The sequence below is a fragment of the Fusarium venenatum genome, assembly GCF_020744135.1.
Source record: "Fusarium venenatum strain MPI-CAGE-CH-0201 chromosome Unknown EDB82scaffold_3, whole genome shotgun sequence".
Lineage (NCBI taxonomy): Eukaryota > Fungi > Ascomycota > Sordariomycetes > Hypocreales > Nectriaceae > Fusarium > Fusarium venenatum.
Genome location: NW_027072131.1, coordinates 7,176,192 through 7,191,264, shown reverse-complemented (window position 1 = coordinate 7,191,264; position 15,073 = coordinate 7,176,192). Strand labels below are relative to the sequence as shown.

Sequence of the window (15,073 nt, the reverse complement as noted above, 5' to 3'; positions counted from 1 at the left end):
TGTAACTCCCCAGCGTTTATAACGGTCACTCACGTCGCTGACCGTTATTGCATAGCATAATATGTTGCATAAGTGTACTGGAATAGCACAGCCTCAACCTGAGCTGTCACAGCCACATTCTACTACGTAGCAGCATCCAGCTGATGTCACTACTCTCGGCATGGACCGAAATGCTTGTTAATATAGAAACCTGATGCCTTCCAATTCTGTACCGAATACCTTTACACAATAACAGACTGACTCACAATCCTCTTCAAACTATACTGTGATCTACTGACGTTGATCTTGAACTTGGTGATACAGACACATCGCATACTATAAACTCCCCAACTCTCATAGAGACATTCTCACTTATATCCAACATCCACAATGGGTCTTTTAGGGAAAATGGGATTGTCTGACTCTTCTGTGCCAGATGAACCTCCGCCTTCGTATGATGAGAGTCAAAGCAAATATCAAAAGGCTTCATCACCCCAAGCACCACCACTGCCACTAGAGGCAGAAGCAGGATCATCGACACAACCGCCCCCTCCGGTTGCTGGACCGAGCCAAACGCCATCTATCCCGAGACAGTTTCCACCTACATTCAATCTTTACTCTCAAGGCTGGCCAAATGTCTCCTTCACACTTGCAGAGCATCAACAACAGCCTCTCTACGTCTGCTCAGTGCACACTGGTCTATCAGCTGCACCACCAGTCCTCTTACATTCCGGCCCAGACGAATCATACCAACCACTTGCTTCGGCAAACTTTATGCTCATGAGTCTTTCCTTCGAAGTTGAACTCCCTCCTGTGCCAGGCTCAGGGGCTCCGCTAGCCCGTGAACGAATTATACCCGTGGGCTCTCACGGCGGTCTTAGTACTGCCTTTCGTTTCTCTATCGAAGTCGGACCAGGCGGGAATGGACCGCGGGAAACGTTTGAATGGAGACGTTCCAGTGGTGATGCTGTGGCAAGCTTGGGCGGCTACTATCATGGTTGGAAACTGGTTCGTTTGGCTCAAGGACCTCCACCAGGAGCCAATCCAGGGTTTGTCCCAGGCGGCTTTAGGGACAGTATGGGACACGAAGTCGTGGCAGCTTGGACCATGGGTAATGGGAGAAGTTTAACAAAGGTCGCACATTATCGCTTTATGGGAACGGGTTTGACGGGTCTTTTAGGAGAGCGATGGGCTATCATGACAGTGATCACGGGGCTGACCCTGTTCCACAGAGACCAGAGAAGGTAAAGCAAATGCTGTCTATGATTCCATCTCTTATTTATTTTCTTCTAATGATATATACCCCTTGGAGTATGGCTAGTGGGTAGCAGAAAAAATGGCATCCTAAGCCATAGGGTATAAAAATAAGGAGTCTAAGAAGTATAGTCTAAGGAGCATAAACTGACCTACTAGTTTCGTCTCGTATGCTTCTAGTGGTCAATTTTTCTGATACCCTGAGGTATGGTTGTGTGAGATGAAATCAGTTCTAGTTTATGCCATTTTAGACTAAAAGGAAGATAACAACAGCATATTAATCAATGAATTATAAATATCATATTGACCATTGCTGTGTGCTGGGTATCTCTATTTAAACTTGTCTGGGTTGCTGGGTATCATCTTTCGCAATATTGCGAGCTGCTTAATTAAAGCAATCTTTCTTTGATCAGAAAGCTCACGTCGGTCGATTCGTCTTGTCCCGTTCGAAAACACTACAGTATTGTCCGGCAACACAGTACCGGGAGCAATGTTGGACATGTGTGTGATGGTGCAGTTCTAATAACTCGTCAGCCCTTGGTCCTGAAGTTGTGAAAGGTCATGTCTACCTTGCCAATTCTGGCACCGCTTCCTATGATGCTTCCGGGTTGTACAACAGTGCCCTCTCCTATCTCGGTCCCACCAGATTCGATGGTCGAGCCAGCCTCTATCGCCACATAGTCACCCAGCACGATGCCACCAGGCTTCGCAGTGTCGAGGTCTGCAGGACGAGCTCCCATATGTACCCTTTCATGAACCAGACATCGACGTCCGATCAGGATAGACCCGTAGTTCGACTCGAATTTCGATCGAGGATGGATTACTGTCTCCGTCTGCATAGTAATCGAGTGTGTGCCTTGGAGGATCGCATTGTCGGAGATTGTAAGGGTCGAGGAGAAATGGACTGGTGGTCTGGGACCGCTGCGATCGATAGCAGGAAGAATCGAATGTCTTTTACTAGACATGATGGAAGCGTCTCAAGTTATCATCGCACGTTTGTTATGTTGTGAAATTGCGCATCACTTTCGAGACGGTAGACAATAAAGTGAAGCTTATATCGATAACCCACGATAGTGCCGTTGGTGTTGCGATACCGCTGATCAGCAGTGTCGAATAGAAAGCTTCGATTGAATGATTACGTGATGCAGAACACCGGTGCAGATAGAGTCACATGACCTTTATACCAAAGCCTAGCAGAATCCTAGTCCGATGGAAGATACACGATTCACACTAAAAAGAAGCAACAACTGCCTAAAAGAAACTCAGATTGCGCTAAGAGAAGCAGTAACTGCGATGAGACGTTGGATCTATGACACTTGGAATCGATGAGCGGCAAATCGGGGGCGAAAGTCAAATGATGCGCCTAACAGAAATGATGGAAAGAACTTGTATCGTAGCATAAAGATATGTGTGGAGTAAGTACTCTCTAGCAAAAGTGGCTGAATAATCGATTGATGAATTGACCAATCATTAGCCCGCTATTTCTGAACCACCCGGTCACGAAATGGATCTCGTCCGGGAAACTTGAAGTGCCGCATCCTGACGACGTTTCGTTCAACCCATCTCCAAACCCGCCACCCGACAACGATCGAGCACAATGTTGTCCACGAGAACGGCGCCCAAGAAGGCCGTCGGCCTCTCACGGACCGCCGTGAGGGGTCTGGCTACTGTCCAGGACGGTGCCCCGAAGCGAACATACGGAGGTCTGCGAGACCAAGATCGCATTTTCCAGAACCTCTATAACCGATACCCCGTCGACCTCAAGAGCGCCAGGAAGATGGGTGACTGGCACAAGACCAAGGAGATCATCCTCAAGGGTCACGATTGGATCATCAGCGAGGTCAAGGCCTCCGGTCTCCGAGGACGAGGTGGTGCTGGTTTCCCCTCGGGTCTCAAGTGGGTAGGTTTCTCCCAAACTGTTTTGGTTTTGAAGGGTCAAGAGGCCCGAGCCAGCATCAATTGTCTCTAACACCAATGCTCGGTAGTCTTTTATGAACTTCAAGGACTGGGACAAGGACAACAAGCCCCGTTACCTCGTCATCAACGCCGATGAGGGTGAGCCCGGAACCTGCAAGGACCGTGAGATTATGCGAAAGGACCCACACAAGCTCATCGAAGGATGTCTTATCTCTGGCCGAGCCATGAACGCGACTGCTGCCTACATCTATATCCGTGGTGAATTCATCGAGGAGGCTGCTGTTCTCCAGCGAGCCATCAACGAGGCCTACGCCGCTGGTCTGATTGGAAAGAACGCTTGTGAATCCGGATACGACTTCGACGTTTACCTGCACCGAGGTGCCGGTGCCTACGTTTGCGGCGAGGAGACTTCTCTTATTGAGTCCCTCGAGGGCAAGCCCGGAAAGCCTCGTCTTAAGCCCCCGTTCCCTGCTGCCGTTGGTCTTTTCGGATGCCCTTCAACTGTCACCAACGTCGAGACTGTTGCTGTCGCCCCTACTATCTGCCGACGAGGAGGAAGCTGGTTTGCTGGTTTCGGTCGTGAGCGTAACCAGGGTACCAAGCTCTTCTGTATCTCTGGCCACGTCAACAACCCCTGCACCGTTGAAGAGGAGATGTCAATTCCCATGCGTGAGCTGATCGATAAGCACTGTGGTGGTGTTCGAGGTGGGTGGGATAACCTTTTGGCTGTCATCCCCGGTGGTTCTTCCACTCCCGTTCTTCCCAAGAGCGTCTGTGATGACCAGCTGATGGACTTTGATGCCCTCAAGGATAGCCAGTCTGGTCTCGGTACCGCCGCTGTTATCGTCATGGATAAGAGCACCGATATTGTCCGAGCTATTAGCCGTCTCAGCCACTTCTACCGTCACGAGAGTTGTGGCCAGTGCACACCTTGCCGAGAGGGTAGCAAGTGGACAGAGCAGATAATGAAGCGATTCGAGAAGGGTCAGGCTCGTGAGCGTGAGATTGACATGCTTCAGGAGCTTACCAAGCAGGTTGAGGGTCACACTATTTGCGGTATGTTTCTCTAAATCTTTGATATGACTTTGCACTAATTTATGACAGCTCTGGGTGAGGCTTTCGCCTGGCCTATTCAGGGTCTTATCCGACATTTCCGACCTGAGCTTGAGGCTCGTATGCAAAAGTTCGCTCAGGAGAACGGTGGCGAGGCCCTTGCTGGCGGATGGAACCACAACGCCAAGTCTCAAGGCAAGCTCGTGTCTCCTGGTCAATAATTGGTGACTTGGGTAGCAAACGGTCATGTAGGGAGGAGGGATGAAGATTGATGTGTATCGCATCGTTACTTGTGCATAACTACGACTATTAGGTAGATGCCCTGTGTTATATTTACTTATTGTTCAATGGGAGTCCGAGTTGGTTAAGTAAAATCAATGAGTCTGTTTGTAGTGGTGTTTGGTTATGTGAATGATTATTTGAACTGTTTGATCAACGTAAATTGCCCTCTCATACAAACAAACGTGGTCATGGACTTAGATAGCCGCAGCGATCCACTAATATGGCACTACTAGACCCATGCCAACACCGCCTATTCAACATTATCCTAACCATCTAGGGTCAATAATTTGAGAACTATTTGCTTGTTTGCATTAGAAGTATATAAATTGGCAGCAGTAGTTTTGTCTCTTTCCATTTTTTCCCTCTTCACCTTTGTCTCTTTACCCGCTCAACCAGGATGGCTGGTACATTCGAGCACTTTGTTGCCTTTGGCACTGACCTTGGTATATCTCTCATGCAAGACAACCCCTGAGCACATCACTAATCAACTTTCTAGTCGGCATCGAAAGAATTCTTCGTGGTTTCCAAGCCATCTGTTCTCTTCTTGTCTGGTACCCAGCTCTCTTCGCTCTTATCGAGCCAAAAGTCTCTTCCACGTTTCCTCTCCGCAAGCTGGGTGGTCAGATCAACGTCTCTCGACGCTTCATTCGCTTCTTCCGCTTCCTGGACACCTTCCAAACAGGATGGAACGTCTACGTTGCTCAAGGTGATAAGAGCATTGATGTCTGGCTTGAAATCGTGAGCAAGACCTGCTTCGGCATGTTTGGCATGATGGAAACTGTGACCCTCCTTGATCTCTGCGGCATTGACAACCTGCGCATCTTCAGCCCTGAAAAGTTCAGCGAGATTGATTACCAATCTCAGCTTTTCTGGTTTGCTGGATTGTACACTTCTGTTCTCGTCACTGTTATCAGACTGTATCGTCTTGTGTCTAGCCCACCCGCCGCCGTCACCCGCCAGAGCGTCAGCACCACCTCTACTGAGAACACTGCCGAGCTTGTCTCTGCCGAGAAGGAGGCTTCTACCACTACTCTTTCTGAAAAGTCGTCCAAGGAGGAACTCGACAAGGAGCGTGAGCGACTCAAGGGTATCGTTACCAAGCGCAAGGCTGAGAGACGTGCTTGGATGAAGAAGATCAACACCGAGGGCTACGTTCTCCTTCGTGCCCTTGTTTCTGACCTTCTTGACATGCTTCTTCCCACCACCACTGTTGGCTGGATCAAGCTCGACCCCGGTCTGGTTAGTTTGGCTATGTTCTTTACTACCTTCACTACGGGCTCGGCTGTTTGGGACAAGGTTGGACGGGATCTTCAGATGAAGAAGCAGTAAAGAGGATCAATGGAAGCAACACGGCAGGTTTCGATTCTTATCTCATGTTAGCTATATCAAATAGCTATCTCAGGGGTTCCGGATGACCGCCAAGCTTAAGCTTCTTATACACTGCACTATAATCATTCCCAAGGATAGTGAAGTTCTCAAAACCATACTCAGATCAGTTGTGCTTAGATTTATCCTGCCTTCTGGCCTTTACGGTGGGCTTTGCCATTGCCCGAAGCAGGTTGGAAAACAGTAATGAGTCCTTGTCCTCTTTTATGTTTCCCTTTTGTTTTAGATCATTAAACTTCAGAAGACATCGAGTCGCGGGGCTCAGATGCTTCATCTCGGAAGAGCTCGGGGATCGAGTAGAGACGGTCCTGCTCACCATCATCCTTGTAGACAACGATAGACATCTTACGGAAGATGCTGAACAAGTTGAGGATGGCAATCGCCGACTGCATGATACTGGAATAGAACGTCAGCTGTAACTCAATATGACAAACATGAATACTTACACCAAGGTGATGCTCAATCCTCCAACAACTGCACTATCGCCGAAGTTGTCGTATTCAAGAGCTGTGACAGAGGGGCCGATCAAGAAGAGACCGAAGGAAAAGTCGACAAGGCTGACGAGATACGCCCACACCTTGGAGGGTCTGGTGGGAGAATTCGACGTTGTGCCGCACATGCAGAACAGGCTTCCGATCTTGAGGTTGAAGTTGTCGCGGCTTCCACTAGGGAAGCAGCTCTTCAAGACACGGAATCCATGCCAGAAGGCTAACAAGATGCCTCCGGTAGCAAAAATGCCGGCTGAGGCGGGAGAGTAATAGGGATTGCACATGAAAACAATATCGGCGATGACGAGCGGGGCAATCAACAACCTCAACAACAGAATGAAGGAGAATTTGACCCTCAAGAGAGCTGGCTTGCCATCCTCTCTGTCGTCTCTCTCGGAGGGCTCGAGCAAATCAGCAGTAGGGTCGTCTCTTGGGACAGGCTGATAGGAAGCCTGAGAAAGTGGAGTCTTGGCCGCCATGTTTGCAATTTTAATCGATGGTTCTGATTGTCTTGTCTTTTCGAGGTCAGTTTTGTTAGTTGTGATATGATCCCATGGTGTTTTTATTAGTGCCAGACAGCTGAGTACTTATAAGACCACAACATAGAAGCACAACCAACAGGTTCCAGGGGGCACGTTGGTCCAAGCGAGTTAAAGCATTTCCCTTCTAGGAAGTAGCCGAATCCTTCGACAACAAACTATAGGATAAGAGAAAACGATCAACTTGTTTCGTGCGTGCCTAGCACAGCCTCAACCCGCATGGCATGAGTTTCCATAGCGATGGCTGCGCTACTGCACATCGTCTATTCGCCAGAGTCTGTTTCGGGTTCGTTTGGTGGATCAGAGCTGCGTAAGCTTTTCTTTTATTCAGGTCAGGTCAGGTAACGTCCGAACATGTCTTTTAAAAACAGAACAACCAAACAAAGCTCGAGATGATGTTATGTAAATAGTACCGCCATTTCATCACAACTGTTGATGTCCTCGGGTAGGATTTTCCAACAGAACCCTGCGATTGATTGATGAAAGCATGGATTTCGCTTAAATAAAAGGCACTGCTGAGGCTCATTCAGCCCGAATGTCTTGGCGCTTATCGTCTACCCTTGACGACAAAGCGCCCAGTCTCGACCTGCATTTTCCACCCGTCTTGGAGCAAAGCTGCAGCTACAGCTTGTCTCAGGTGCGATACGCCGCCAGCACTATGGCGGCCGAGTCCAGTGATGACAGTAAACGGCTGTTGGCGTGCCCTATCAGACCGAAACTCTCCCAGGCCATTCCACCAAGCCTGCACGCGCTGGCGAGCAATCCTCACACCATCCTGCACATATACGCCGTGTAAGTCGATGGAAGTCGACGAGCTTTGGTTGTTGACAAGCAGATCTGCGGCCGATGACGTAGCGTTCATCTCATACCGTGCCTGTTCTCTTGCTCTTTCTGAGTAATATCCTGCTGCCTGACGGTAGAGTGGGTTGGAAGCACCACGTCGATTTAATGATGCTGCTGAAGCTGCTGCATCTCTTTTGGCTCGATTGTATTGGCCCGCTCTCTCAGCAGCTTGCGCGTACGCTGACGGCCCGGCAGGGAGAAAAGCCGTACCTCCTGAGACAGGTCTGGCTAGCTTAGACTTGCCTCCACGTGTAATTGTCTCGAATCCTTCCAAATCCTCTGCTGGAAGTGGTGTTAGTTGGTAACTAACATCAAGCTTTTCGGTCCATGGATTCTTGATAAAATGTTTGCTGACAAGCGCGGCGATGTCGTCAGATTCCTGGGAGATGGAGCCTGTGACCTGAACGATTGTTGACATGTACTTTGCCGGAACATTTTGGTACTTCTCAGCAAGCTCCAGCGCATACTTTTTCCCTTCTTTATCTTGCGTCTCAATGCCTTGTGACATGTATCGGTCCAGAATCTCAACTGCTGCAGCGCCGATGGCACATTTTTTGTTATAATAAATGTCCGACACAACGACAAATGGCAGATCAAGTCTATCTGCCAGATACGCGATTTCATCCTGGCCTGCACGCAAGGGTTAGGTAACTATTTCAGTGTGTGTGTAGAAAGGAAACTCACGTTTCATGCTCTTCATATCATCTGGAGAGGGAGAAGCAGTCCCGCTGCCGGACGATGGAGACTCATCACCGAGAGCTTTCTTGCCCTTCTTCCGGTTCTTCCTCTTCTTCTTCCCGCCATCTTCCTCGGGCTCAAAGAATCCATCGATCCCTTTCTTCTCTTGTCCAGTTGATTTGAGGTACTGGATGTTGAGTAACTCATCTAGCGCAGTCTGAACATCTCCGTTTGCCTTTTTCAGGCAGTGCTTGATGTCGAAATCCTTTAGCTCACTAAACATGCCCTGCAGGAGAAGAACCTTAAACTCCTCACTGTCATCATCGAATGAAGTCAGTCGTGGTATAGAGTAAGTTGTGTTGGTAGATGTCGAGGTTTGATCACTAGCAGATGTTGTATCTGTGTCATGAGCACGAGAAGCCTGCTGGCTGTTTGTCTCAGCTGTACCCTCATCTCCATTTCCATCATCTGGTATGTTAGAAATACCACTTGGGTTAAATCCAGTGGCTTCTTCTGTTGTGACATGCTGAGCGAGACCCTCCAGTACAGTCTGGGCTGACTCATATTGTGAAGCATCTTTGAGATCATGATCGCTAGCGATAGCGACTACGAGGGCTTCGTCCAAAAGTGAGCAGAATTTATCCTACGGTTCAGATGTCAGCGTTGTTTCTGAGCACTGCCAGTGACACAATAGTTTGTAGATGTATCTCAAATTTAGGTAATCTTGACCAAGCCACACTTGACGTGAGTCCTATGTAGAAAGCCATGATAACTCTGTATATACATATCCAAGCCATCGCGCTCATGATGATGGACCTACCACCAGCTTTTGGACAAGTTCCTCTGATTCATTAGACATTGTGGATTTGGGGGAGGGGCAGCTTCAAGATGATTTGTTCCAGAAAAGAGCATATTATATTTGGACATAGGAAACCAAAAAAAGGGGGAAATCAATCGCTGGGTATCAGAGTTTCCGCTGCCTTTTTTTTTTTTGTATAATGACGCATGAAAGAGAAAGAGTTGGTGTTTTTCAGGCTGTCAATTAAGTCTACCCTAGGTGGAGTGAGCGGTAGTTGTTTAAGCGTATCACGTGCCGTCAACAGTGTGCAGTGAATGTAGCAATGAGATAGATCATCTTTCACATCTGTACTTTTGTATTCGTCGGGCCTATTCATTGTTGTTAGCTGTATTTCGGGTAACTTGGAGAATTTGGCAAACGCATGTTTCAAAATTGGGGAGGCTTGAGGTGAGTACAATCGTTAGTAATCGGAGGTGAAGAACCTTAATATGCTGTGTAAGACATGCTTCGCCTTGGATAACTGCCAGTCCTCAGGGTATCAGAAAAATTGGCCGCTAGAAGCATAACGAACGAAATTAGTAGACCAATTCATGCTGCTTAGACTGCTTAGACTATACTTCTTAGGTTGTTTATTTCTGTACCCTAAGGCTTGGGAGGCCAACTTTTCTGGTACCCAGTAGCCAGTTCACTATTATGTATATGGATAATATGAGCATATTCACTAGACTGCAAGGGTTACAGTGTTGACATGCCACTGCAGGCAACGTGACTGCTTTGCGGTGAGTTCTGTTCCCTGTCCTGGCTGGTTGATGTGACAAACCTACCTGGAGATTGATAGACATCAACCTTCACCTGATAATAAGATGTAAGCCCTCGTTTCTTCTCAAGATAGAAACGATACCCATAATAGATACTAAGATAAAACATAAGGGAATGAATATCTCCGCCAACTCATCTCAAGACCTGATACGGATATCAAACAAATCCATGCACATGTCTAGGGTAGATGTGTTTTACGGGGAAAGCTGAATGATTCATGACTGCAGGTCCATACGAACGGTCTAGCTTGACCCCGGCCTGAACCCCGGCTTCTACAGCGCATGAGCCACTAAGTTGGAGATAACAACCAATCATAGTCAAGCCTTGACAACAGAAACAATGACGCAGCCGAAGGTCAGAAGGTCGTGACCTCTATAGTCGCATCCACTAACCCGCCATCGGATCAGAGCTTGGACTGTACCCGTCACCGAGCTACGACATCACCGTTCCTTCCAGCCTCTGCCTCTGCTTCTGCCTCAGTATCTACTTGTAACCTAACGGTTGCGCCTACTTTGCCGACGCGTCCCTTTGAGTTTCCCCGCCATTTGCGATAGGGTTTCTCTTTTTTCCTTTTCTTTACATTCGTACAATCTATTATGATTGTCTTCCCAACATCTTAACCATCATCACACGCTTATCGTCGCATTGTACGTCAATTCGACAGCGATATCCAACCACATTGATCACAAAAACCGCGACCAACAACTAAGCTAGACGACTCCATATCTATCCACCGCCGCGTGCGGCCCCATCATCTCGAGATGCATCAATCCATTGTATCTCAACTTGGAGCTGCGGCCGTGCTTTTCGCAGGGCTAGGCTTCGCTGAGCAATATACACCAAAACACGAAGCCGGACGATGCGCTTTCCGTGGCCATTGTGGCAAGCAGAGCTTTTTCGGAAAAGAACTCCCATGTGTCGACAATGGGCCGGCTGAGAATCCCGATGAGGAGCTTCGCAATGAACTCGTCGGTCTTTGTGGCGAGAAGTGGAGGACTGGACCTGTCTGCTGTACCCTGGATCAAGTCAAATCACTCAAGTCTGAGCTCGGTACCCCGAACACACTCATCGGCTCTTGTCCTGCATGCAAAGACAACTTCTTCAACCTCTTTTGCACATTCACATGCTCTCCTGACCAATCCACCTTTATCAATATTACCGACTCTGCTCCCAAAAACGGCAAGAATCTTGTAACAGAGCTCGACCACCTTGTGTCAGAAAAATATGGTTCCGGTTTCTATGACAGTTGCAAGGAAGTCAAGTTTGGCGGCGCAAACTCCAAGGCCATGGACCTGATTGGTGGCGGTGCTAAGAACTATACCGAAATGCTCAAGTTTCTCGGAGACAAGAAACCATTCGCTGGCTCTCCCTTCCAAATCAACTTCCCGACACAGGAAAAGGTCCCCGAGCTCCAACCCGTGGACATGAAGCCGAAGAAGTGCAACGATGAGGACCCCGATTACCGTTGCGTTTGTGTTGATTGCCCAGAGGTATGCCCGAAGCTTCCCGAAGTCAAGGACTCCAAGTCTTGCAAAGTAGGACTCCTACCATGCCTTTCATTTGCCTCCATATTCGTTTATGGTGTTCTTTTGTCCACCTTGATCCTGGCAGTCGTCGGCCATATTGCCTACCAAAAGTACTCGCAGCATCGCGTCGAAAGGACAAGACTACTCCACGAATCTTCTCATAGCGACGACGAAGACGAAGGTGGACCGGTTGACACAGAGGCGATGCGCGAGCGCCCTACCAAGAGATACTGGGTCAACGACCGATGTGACAGAGCCTTTTACCAGCTTGGTCACATTGCAGCTCGTTTCCCTGGATGGTGCATTGGTCTCAGTCTACTCTTTGTTGCCATCCTGAGTGTTGGCTTGTTCCGCTTCGACCTCGAGAAAGAACCTGCTCGTCTTTGGGTGAGCCCATCTTCTGCTGCTGCCCAGGAAAAGGCTTACTTCGACGAGAACTTTGGACCCTTTTACCGTGCCGAAAAGATCTTCCTCGCAAACGATACCAACCCATCTGGACCCGGACCTGTACTTAGTTACGATACCCTGAAGTGGTGGATCGAAGTTGAGGAGAGTGTCAAGAAGATCGAGAGCCCTGTTTACGGAAAATACTTCCAGGATCTATGTTTCAAGCCCTCCAACGATGCCTGTGTGGTGCAGTCTGTTTCAGCATACTGGCACGCCAAGGGCGGACTGGATCCTGAGTTCTGGAAAGACGATATTCGTGCTTGCGCAAAGAGCCCTGTAGACTGTCGCCCAGATTTCGGACAGCCTATTGAGCCCAACATGATCTTTGGTGGTTATGATGATGACGTGGTGGACGCCCATGCCATTACCGTAACCTGGGTTGTTAATAATGCCAAAGAAGGAACTGATGCTATTGCCAGGGCTGTCGACTGGGAAACTGCTCTACGTGACCGTCTGCTCGAGGTCCAGGAGGAAGCCAAAGAACGTGGCCTTCGATTATCCTTCAATACCGAGATCAGTCTGGAGCAAGAACTTAACAAGTCGACAAACACAGATGCCAAGATCATTGTCATCAGCTATATCGTCATGTTTGTCTATGCCTGCATGGCCCTCGGTACCCCTCTCAAGCATATCTTCCGCAACCCTGCCGTGCTTTTGGTAGAGTCAAAGGTTACGCTTGGTCTTGTCGGTATTCTCATTGTTCTCATGTCCATCGCCGCGTCGATTGGTTTCTTCTCATGGGTTGGACTGAAGGCCACACTCATTATTGTGGAAGTCATTCCTTTCATTGTCCTCGCTGTTGGTGTTGACAATATTTTCCTGATTGTTCATGAGCTTGAAAGAGTCAACATCAGCTTCCCGGACCAGATGGTTGAGGAAAGAGTTGCTAGGGCTCTTGGTCGTATGGGGCCCTCTATTCTCTTCTCTGCTCTTACAGAAACTGTGGCTTTTGCTCTTGGCACAGCTGTTGGCATGCCGGCAGTCAGGAACTTTGCCGCGTATGCTGCTGGTGCCGTCTTTGTCAACGCAGTGCTTCAGATGACCATGTTTGTCTCCTTCCTCTCTCTTAACCAGATGCGAGTTGAAGATCATCGGTGTGAACTGTGGCCATGGTGGCAGATCACTAAGGCGAGAATCCACCTCAACGGTAGCAACGGTTTTGCTCAGGGAGGTGGCCGTGGATCAGACATGGCTGAGGAGAGCTTGCTTCAGGTCTTTATCAAGAACACATATGCCCCGTGTTTGCTTGGAAAGAAGGTCAAGCTTGCTGTCGTCACAATCTTCCTCGGGATGTTCGCAGGAGGTTTGGCACTCTTGCCCAAGATTCAACTTGGCCTTGACCAGCGAGTTGCTATTCCTGATGGCTCTTATCTGATCCCATTTTTCAACGATCTATACGGGTATCTGGAGACAGGCCCACCAGTGTACTTTGTCACACGCGAAGTTGACGCTTCCAAGCGCAAGGAGCAACAGGCGATATGCTCAAGATTCACTACCTGCCAAGACCTTTCGCTCCCCAACACATTGGAGCTCGAACGACAAAGACCGGAAGTCTCTTACATTGCTTCGCCAGCAGCAAGTTGGATCGATGATTACTTCCTCTGGCTGAACCCGATCTTCGAAGACTGCTGCGTGGAACACGGCCAGACCTGCTTCGCTGATCGTAAGCCAGCCTGGAACACAACCCTGTACGGAATGCCTGAGGATGAGGAGTTCATCCACTACCTGAAGAAGTTCCTTTCCAGCCCCACTGGCGAAGAGTGTCCCCTAGCAGGCCAAGCTGCGTACGGACAAGCCGTTGTCCTGGACTCCAAGGAAAATCATGTCAAGTCTACCCACTTCCGAACCATGCATAGCCCTTTGAGGAGCCAAGAAGACTTCATCGCCGCCTACTCTGCTGCTCGCCGCATCGCCTCTGATATTGGAGAAAGGACCGGCGTGGATGTATTCCCATACAGTGTCTTTTATATCTTCTTTGACCAGTATCTCAGCATCGTGCCATTGACGGCCGGTTTGTTGTGTGCTGCTGTTGGCATCATCTTTATCGTTGCATCTGTACTGTTAGGCTCAGTACTCACGGCGCTTGTGGTATCTGTAACAGTTGTGATGAGTGTTGTGGACATTATGGGCAGCATGGCTTTGTTCAATGTTTCCTTGAATGCCGTTTCCCTTGTCAACCTCATCATCTGCGTGGGTATCTCGGTTGAGTTCTGTGCTCACATTGCACGAGCTTTCATGTATCCATCGCGCACCGTGATGGAGGGCAATAGCAACGCCTTCCGTGGTCGTGATGCTCGAGCTTGGACCGCTCTTGTTAATGTCGGTGGATCCGTGTTCTCTGGTATCACAGTCACTAAACTTTTGGGTGTTTCTGTGCTCGCCTTTACACGATCCAAGATTTTTGAGATCTACTACTTCCGAGTTTGGCTGTCTCTTGTCGTATTTGCCGCCCTTCATGCCCTAGTCTTCTTGCCCGTTGCTCTGAGTATCGCCGGAGGTCAAGGTTATGTTGACCCAGAGAGCGAAGGAACTGCTGCACAAGACTTGACTGATAGGAGGTGGCGAGCCATTAGGGTTAACGACAACAGTGACTCAGAGGATGAGTTTTAGTCTAACTGTCGCCTCTTTATGCGAACCTTTATGCAAAACCATGTCTTGCGGTCTTCCCAGAACCCAGACAACCCTGCTGAGAATGATGCGACAGAACCAGAAAGAGAAACTGGTCAAGAGGAGGAGGAAGAAGGTAGCCACGACGAAGACGATGCGGTGGCGAGTTCATCATAATGTCTACCTTGCTCTTTTGGGCTTTACCTACCCGGACCAGAGTTAGTTTGAGAGTCATAGACAACAGCTCTAGAGTACGCACAAGGGGCATCGTTACAGTTGGAGTATAATCAGTGGGCTGGTGAAACGAGATAAACGTAGTGCGTTTCTTTGGGTGTTGACGGCGTTGATATTTTGGTTCAGTGTAGACGGTAACGAACTTTCCAGCGAATGCGTTGTGTCTTATACAACACAATAATAATACAAGCGTTTAGCATGATAATGTTAAGTCCCCCGAGA

General features: G+C 48.7%; 7 protein-coding genes across 7 annotated transcripts; 4 read left to right on the top strand and 3 right to left on the bottom strand.

The window, feature by feature from the left end:
* Positions 1–71: 71 nt before the first annotated feature.
* Positions 72–1,293, top strand: EDB82DRAFT_510042 (uncharacterized protein). The gene has a single exon (XM_025728910.2). The coding sequence runs from the start codon at positions 370–372 to the stop codon at positions 1,225–1,227; it is 858 nt and encodes a 285-aa protein (XP_025583230.1). The 5' UTR covers positions 72–369; the 3' UTR covers positions 1,228–1,293.
* Positions 1,294–1,354: 61 nt separating this feature from the next.
* EDB82DRAFT_510041 (trimeric LpxA-like protein) lies at positions 1,355–2,324 on the bottom strand. Its single transcript, XM_025728909.2, has 2 exons — positions 1,803–2,324; positions 1,355–1,752 (listed from the first exon to the last, which is right to left on the bottom strand). Exons 1-2 carry the CDS (start codon positions 2,196–2,198, stop codon positions 1,564–1,566), a joined length of 585 nt encoding a protein of 194 aa, XP_025583229.1. The 5' UTR covers positions 2,199–2,324; the 3' UTR covers positions 1,355–1,563.
* Positions 2,325–2,707: 383 nt separating this feature from the next.
* On the top strand, positions 2,708–4,631 carry EDB82DRAFT_510038 (NADH-ubiquinone oxidoreductase 51 kDa subunit mitochondrial precursor). The gene is made up of 3 exons (XM_025728908.2): positions 2,708–3,133; positions 3,219–4,206; positions 4,255–4,631. Exons 1-3 carry the CDS (start codon positions 2,831–2,833, stop codon positions 4,422–4,424), a joined length of 1,461 nt encoding a protein of 486 aa, XP_025583228.1. The 5' UTR covers positions 2,708–2,830; the 3' UTR covers positions 4,425–4,631.
* A 251-nt stretch (positions 4,632–4,882) lies between these two features.
* EDB82DRAFT_478757 (peroxisomal biogenesis factor 11) lies at positions 4,883–5,814 on the top strand (the record flags this gene model as incomplete). The annotated part of the gene is made up of 2 exons (XM_025728907.1): positions 4,883–4,928; positions 4,982–5,814. The coding sequence occupies 2 exons, from the start codon at positions 4,883–4,885 to the stop codon at positions 5,812–5,814; spliced, it is 879 nt and encodes a 292-aa protein (XP_025583227.1).
* Positions 5,815–5,957: 143 nt separating this feature from the next.
* EDB82DRAFT_277828 (uncharacterized protein) lies at positions 5,958–7,141 on the bottom strand. Its single transcript, XM_025728906.2, has 2 exons — positions 6,318–7,141; positions 5,958–6,267 (listed from the first exon to the last, which is right to left on the bottom strand). The coding sequence occupies exons 1-2, from the start codon at positions 6,836–6,838 to the stop codon at positions 6,102–6,104; spliced, it is 687 nt and encodes a 228-aa protein (XP_025583226.1). The 5' UTR covers positions 6,839–7,141; the 3' UTR covers positions 5,958–6,101.
* On the bottom strand, positions 7,142–9,562 carry EDB82DRAFT_277827 (uncharacterized protein). Its single transcript, XM_025728905.2, has 3 exons — positions 9,240–9,562; positions 8,426–9,062; positions 7,142–8,371 (listed from the first exon to the last, which is right to left on the bottom strand). The coding sequence occupies exons 1-3, from the start codon at positions 9,276–9,278 to the stop codon at positions 7,446–7,448; spliced, it is 1,602 nt and encodes a 533-aa protein (XP_025583225.1). The 5' UTR covers positions 9,279–9,562; the 3' UTR covers positions 7,142–7,445.
* A 909-nt stretch (positions 9,563–10,471) lies between these two features.
* EDB82DRAFT_510027 (sterol-sensing domain of SREBP cleavage-activation-domain-containing protein) lies at positions 10,472–15,072 on the top strand. The gene has a single exon (XM_025728904.2). The coding sequence runs from the start codon at positions 10,799–10,801 to the stop codon at positions 14,618–14,620; it is 3,822 nt and encodes a 1,273-aa protein (XP_025583224.1). The 5' UTR covers positions 10,472–10,798; the 3' UTR covers positions 14,621–15,072.
* The last annotated feature ends 1 nt before the right edge of the window (position 15,073 follows it).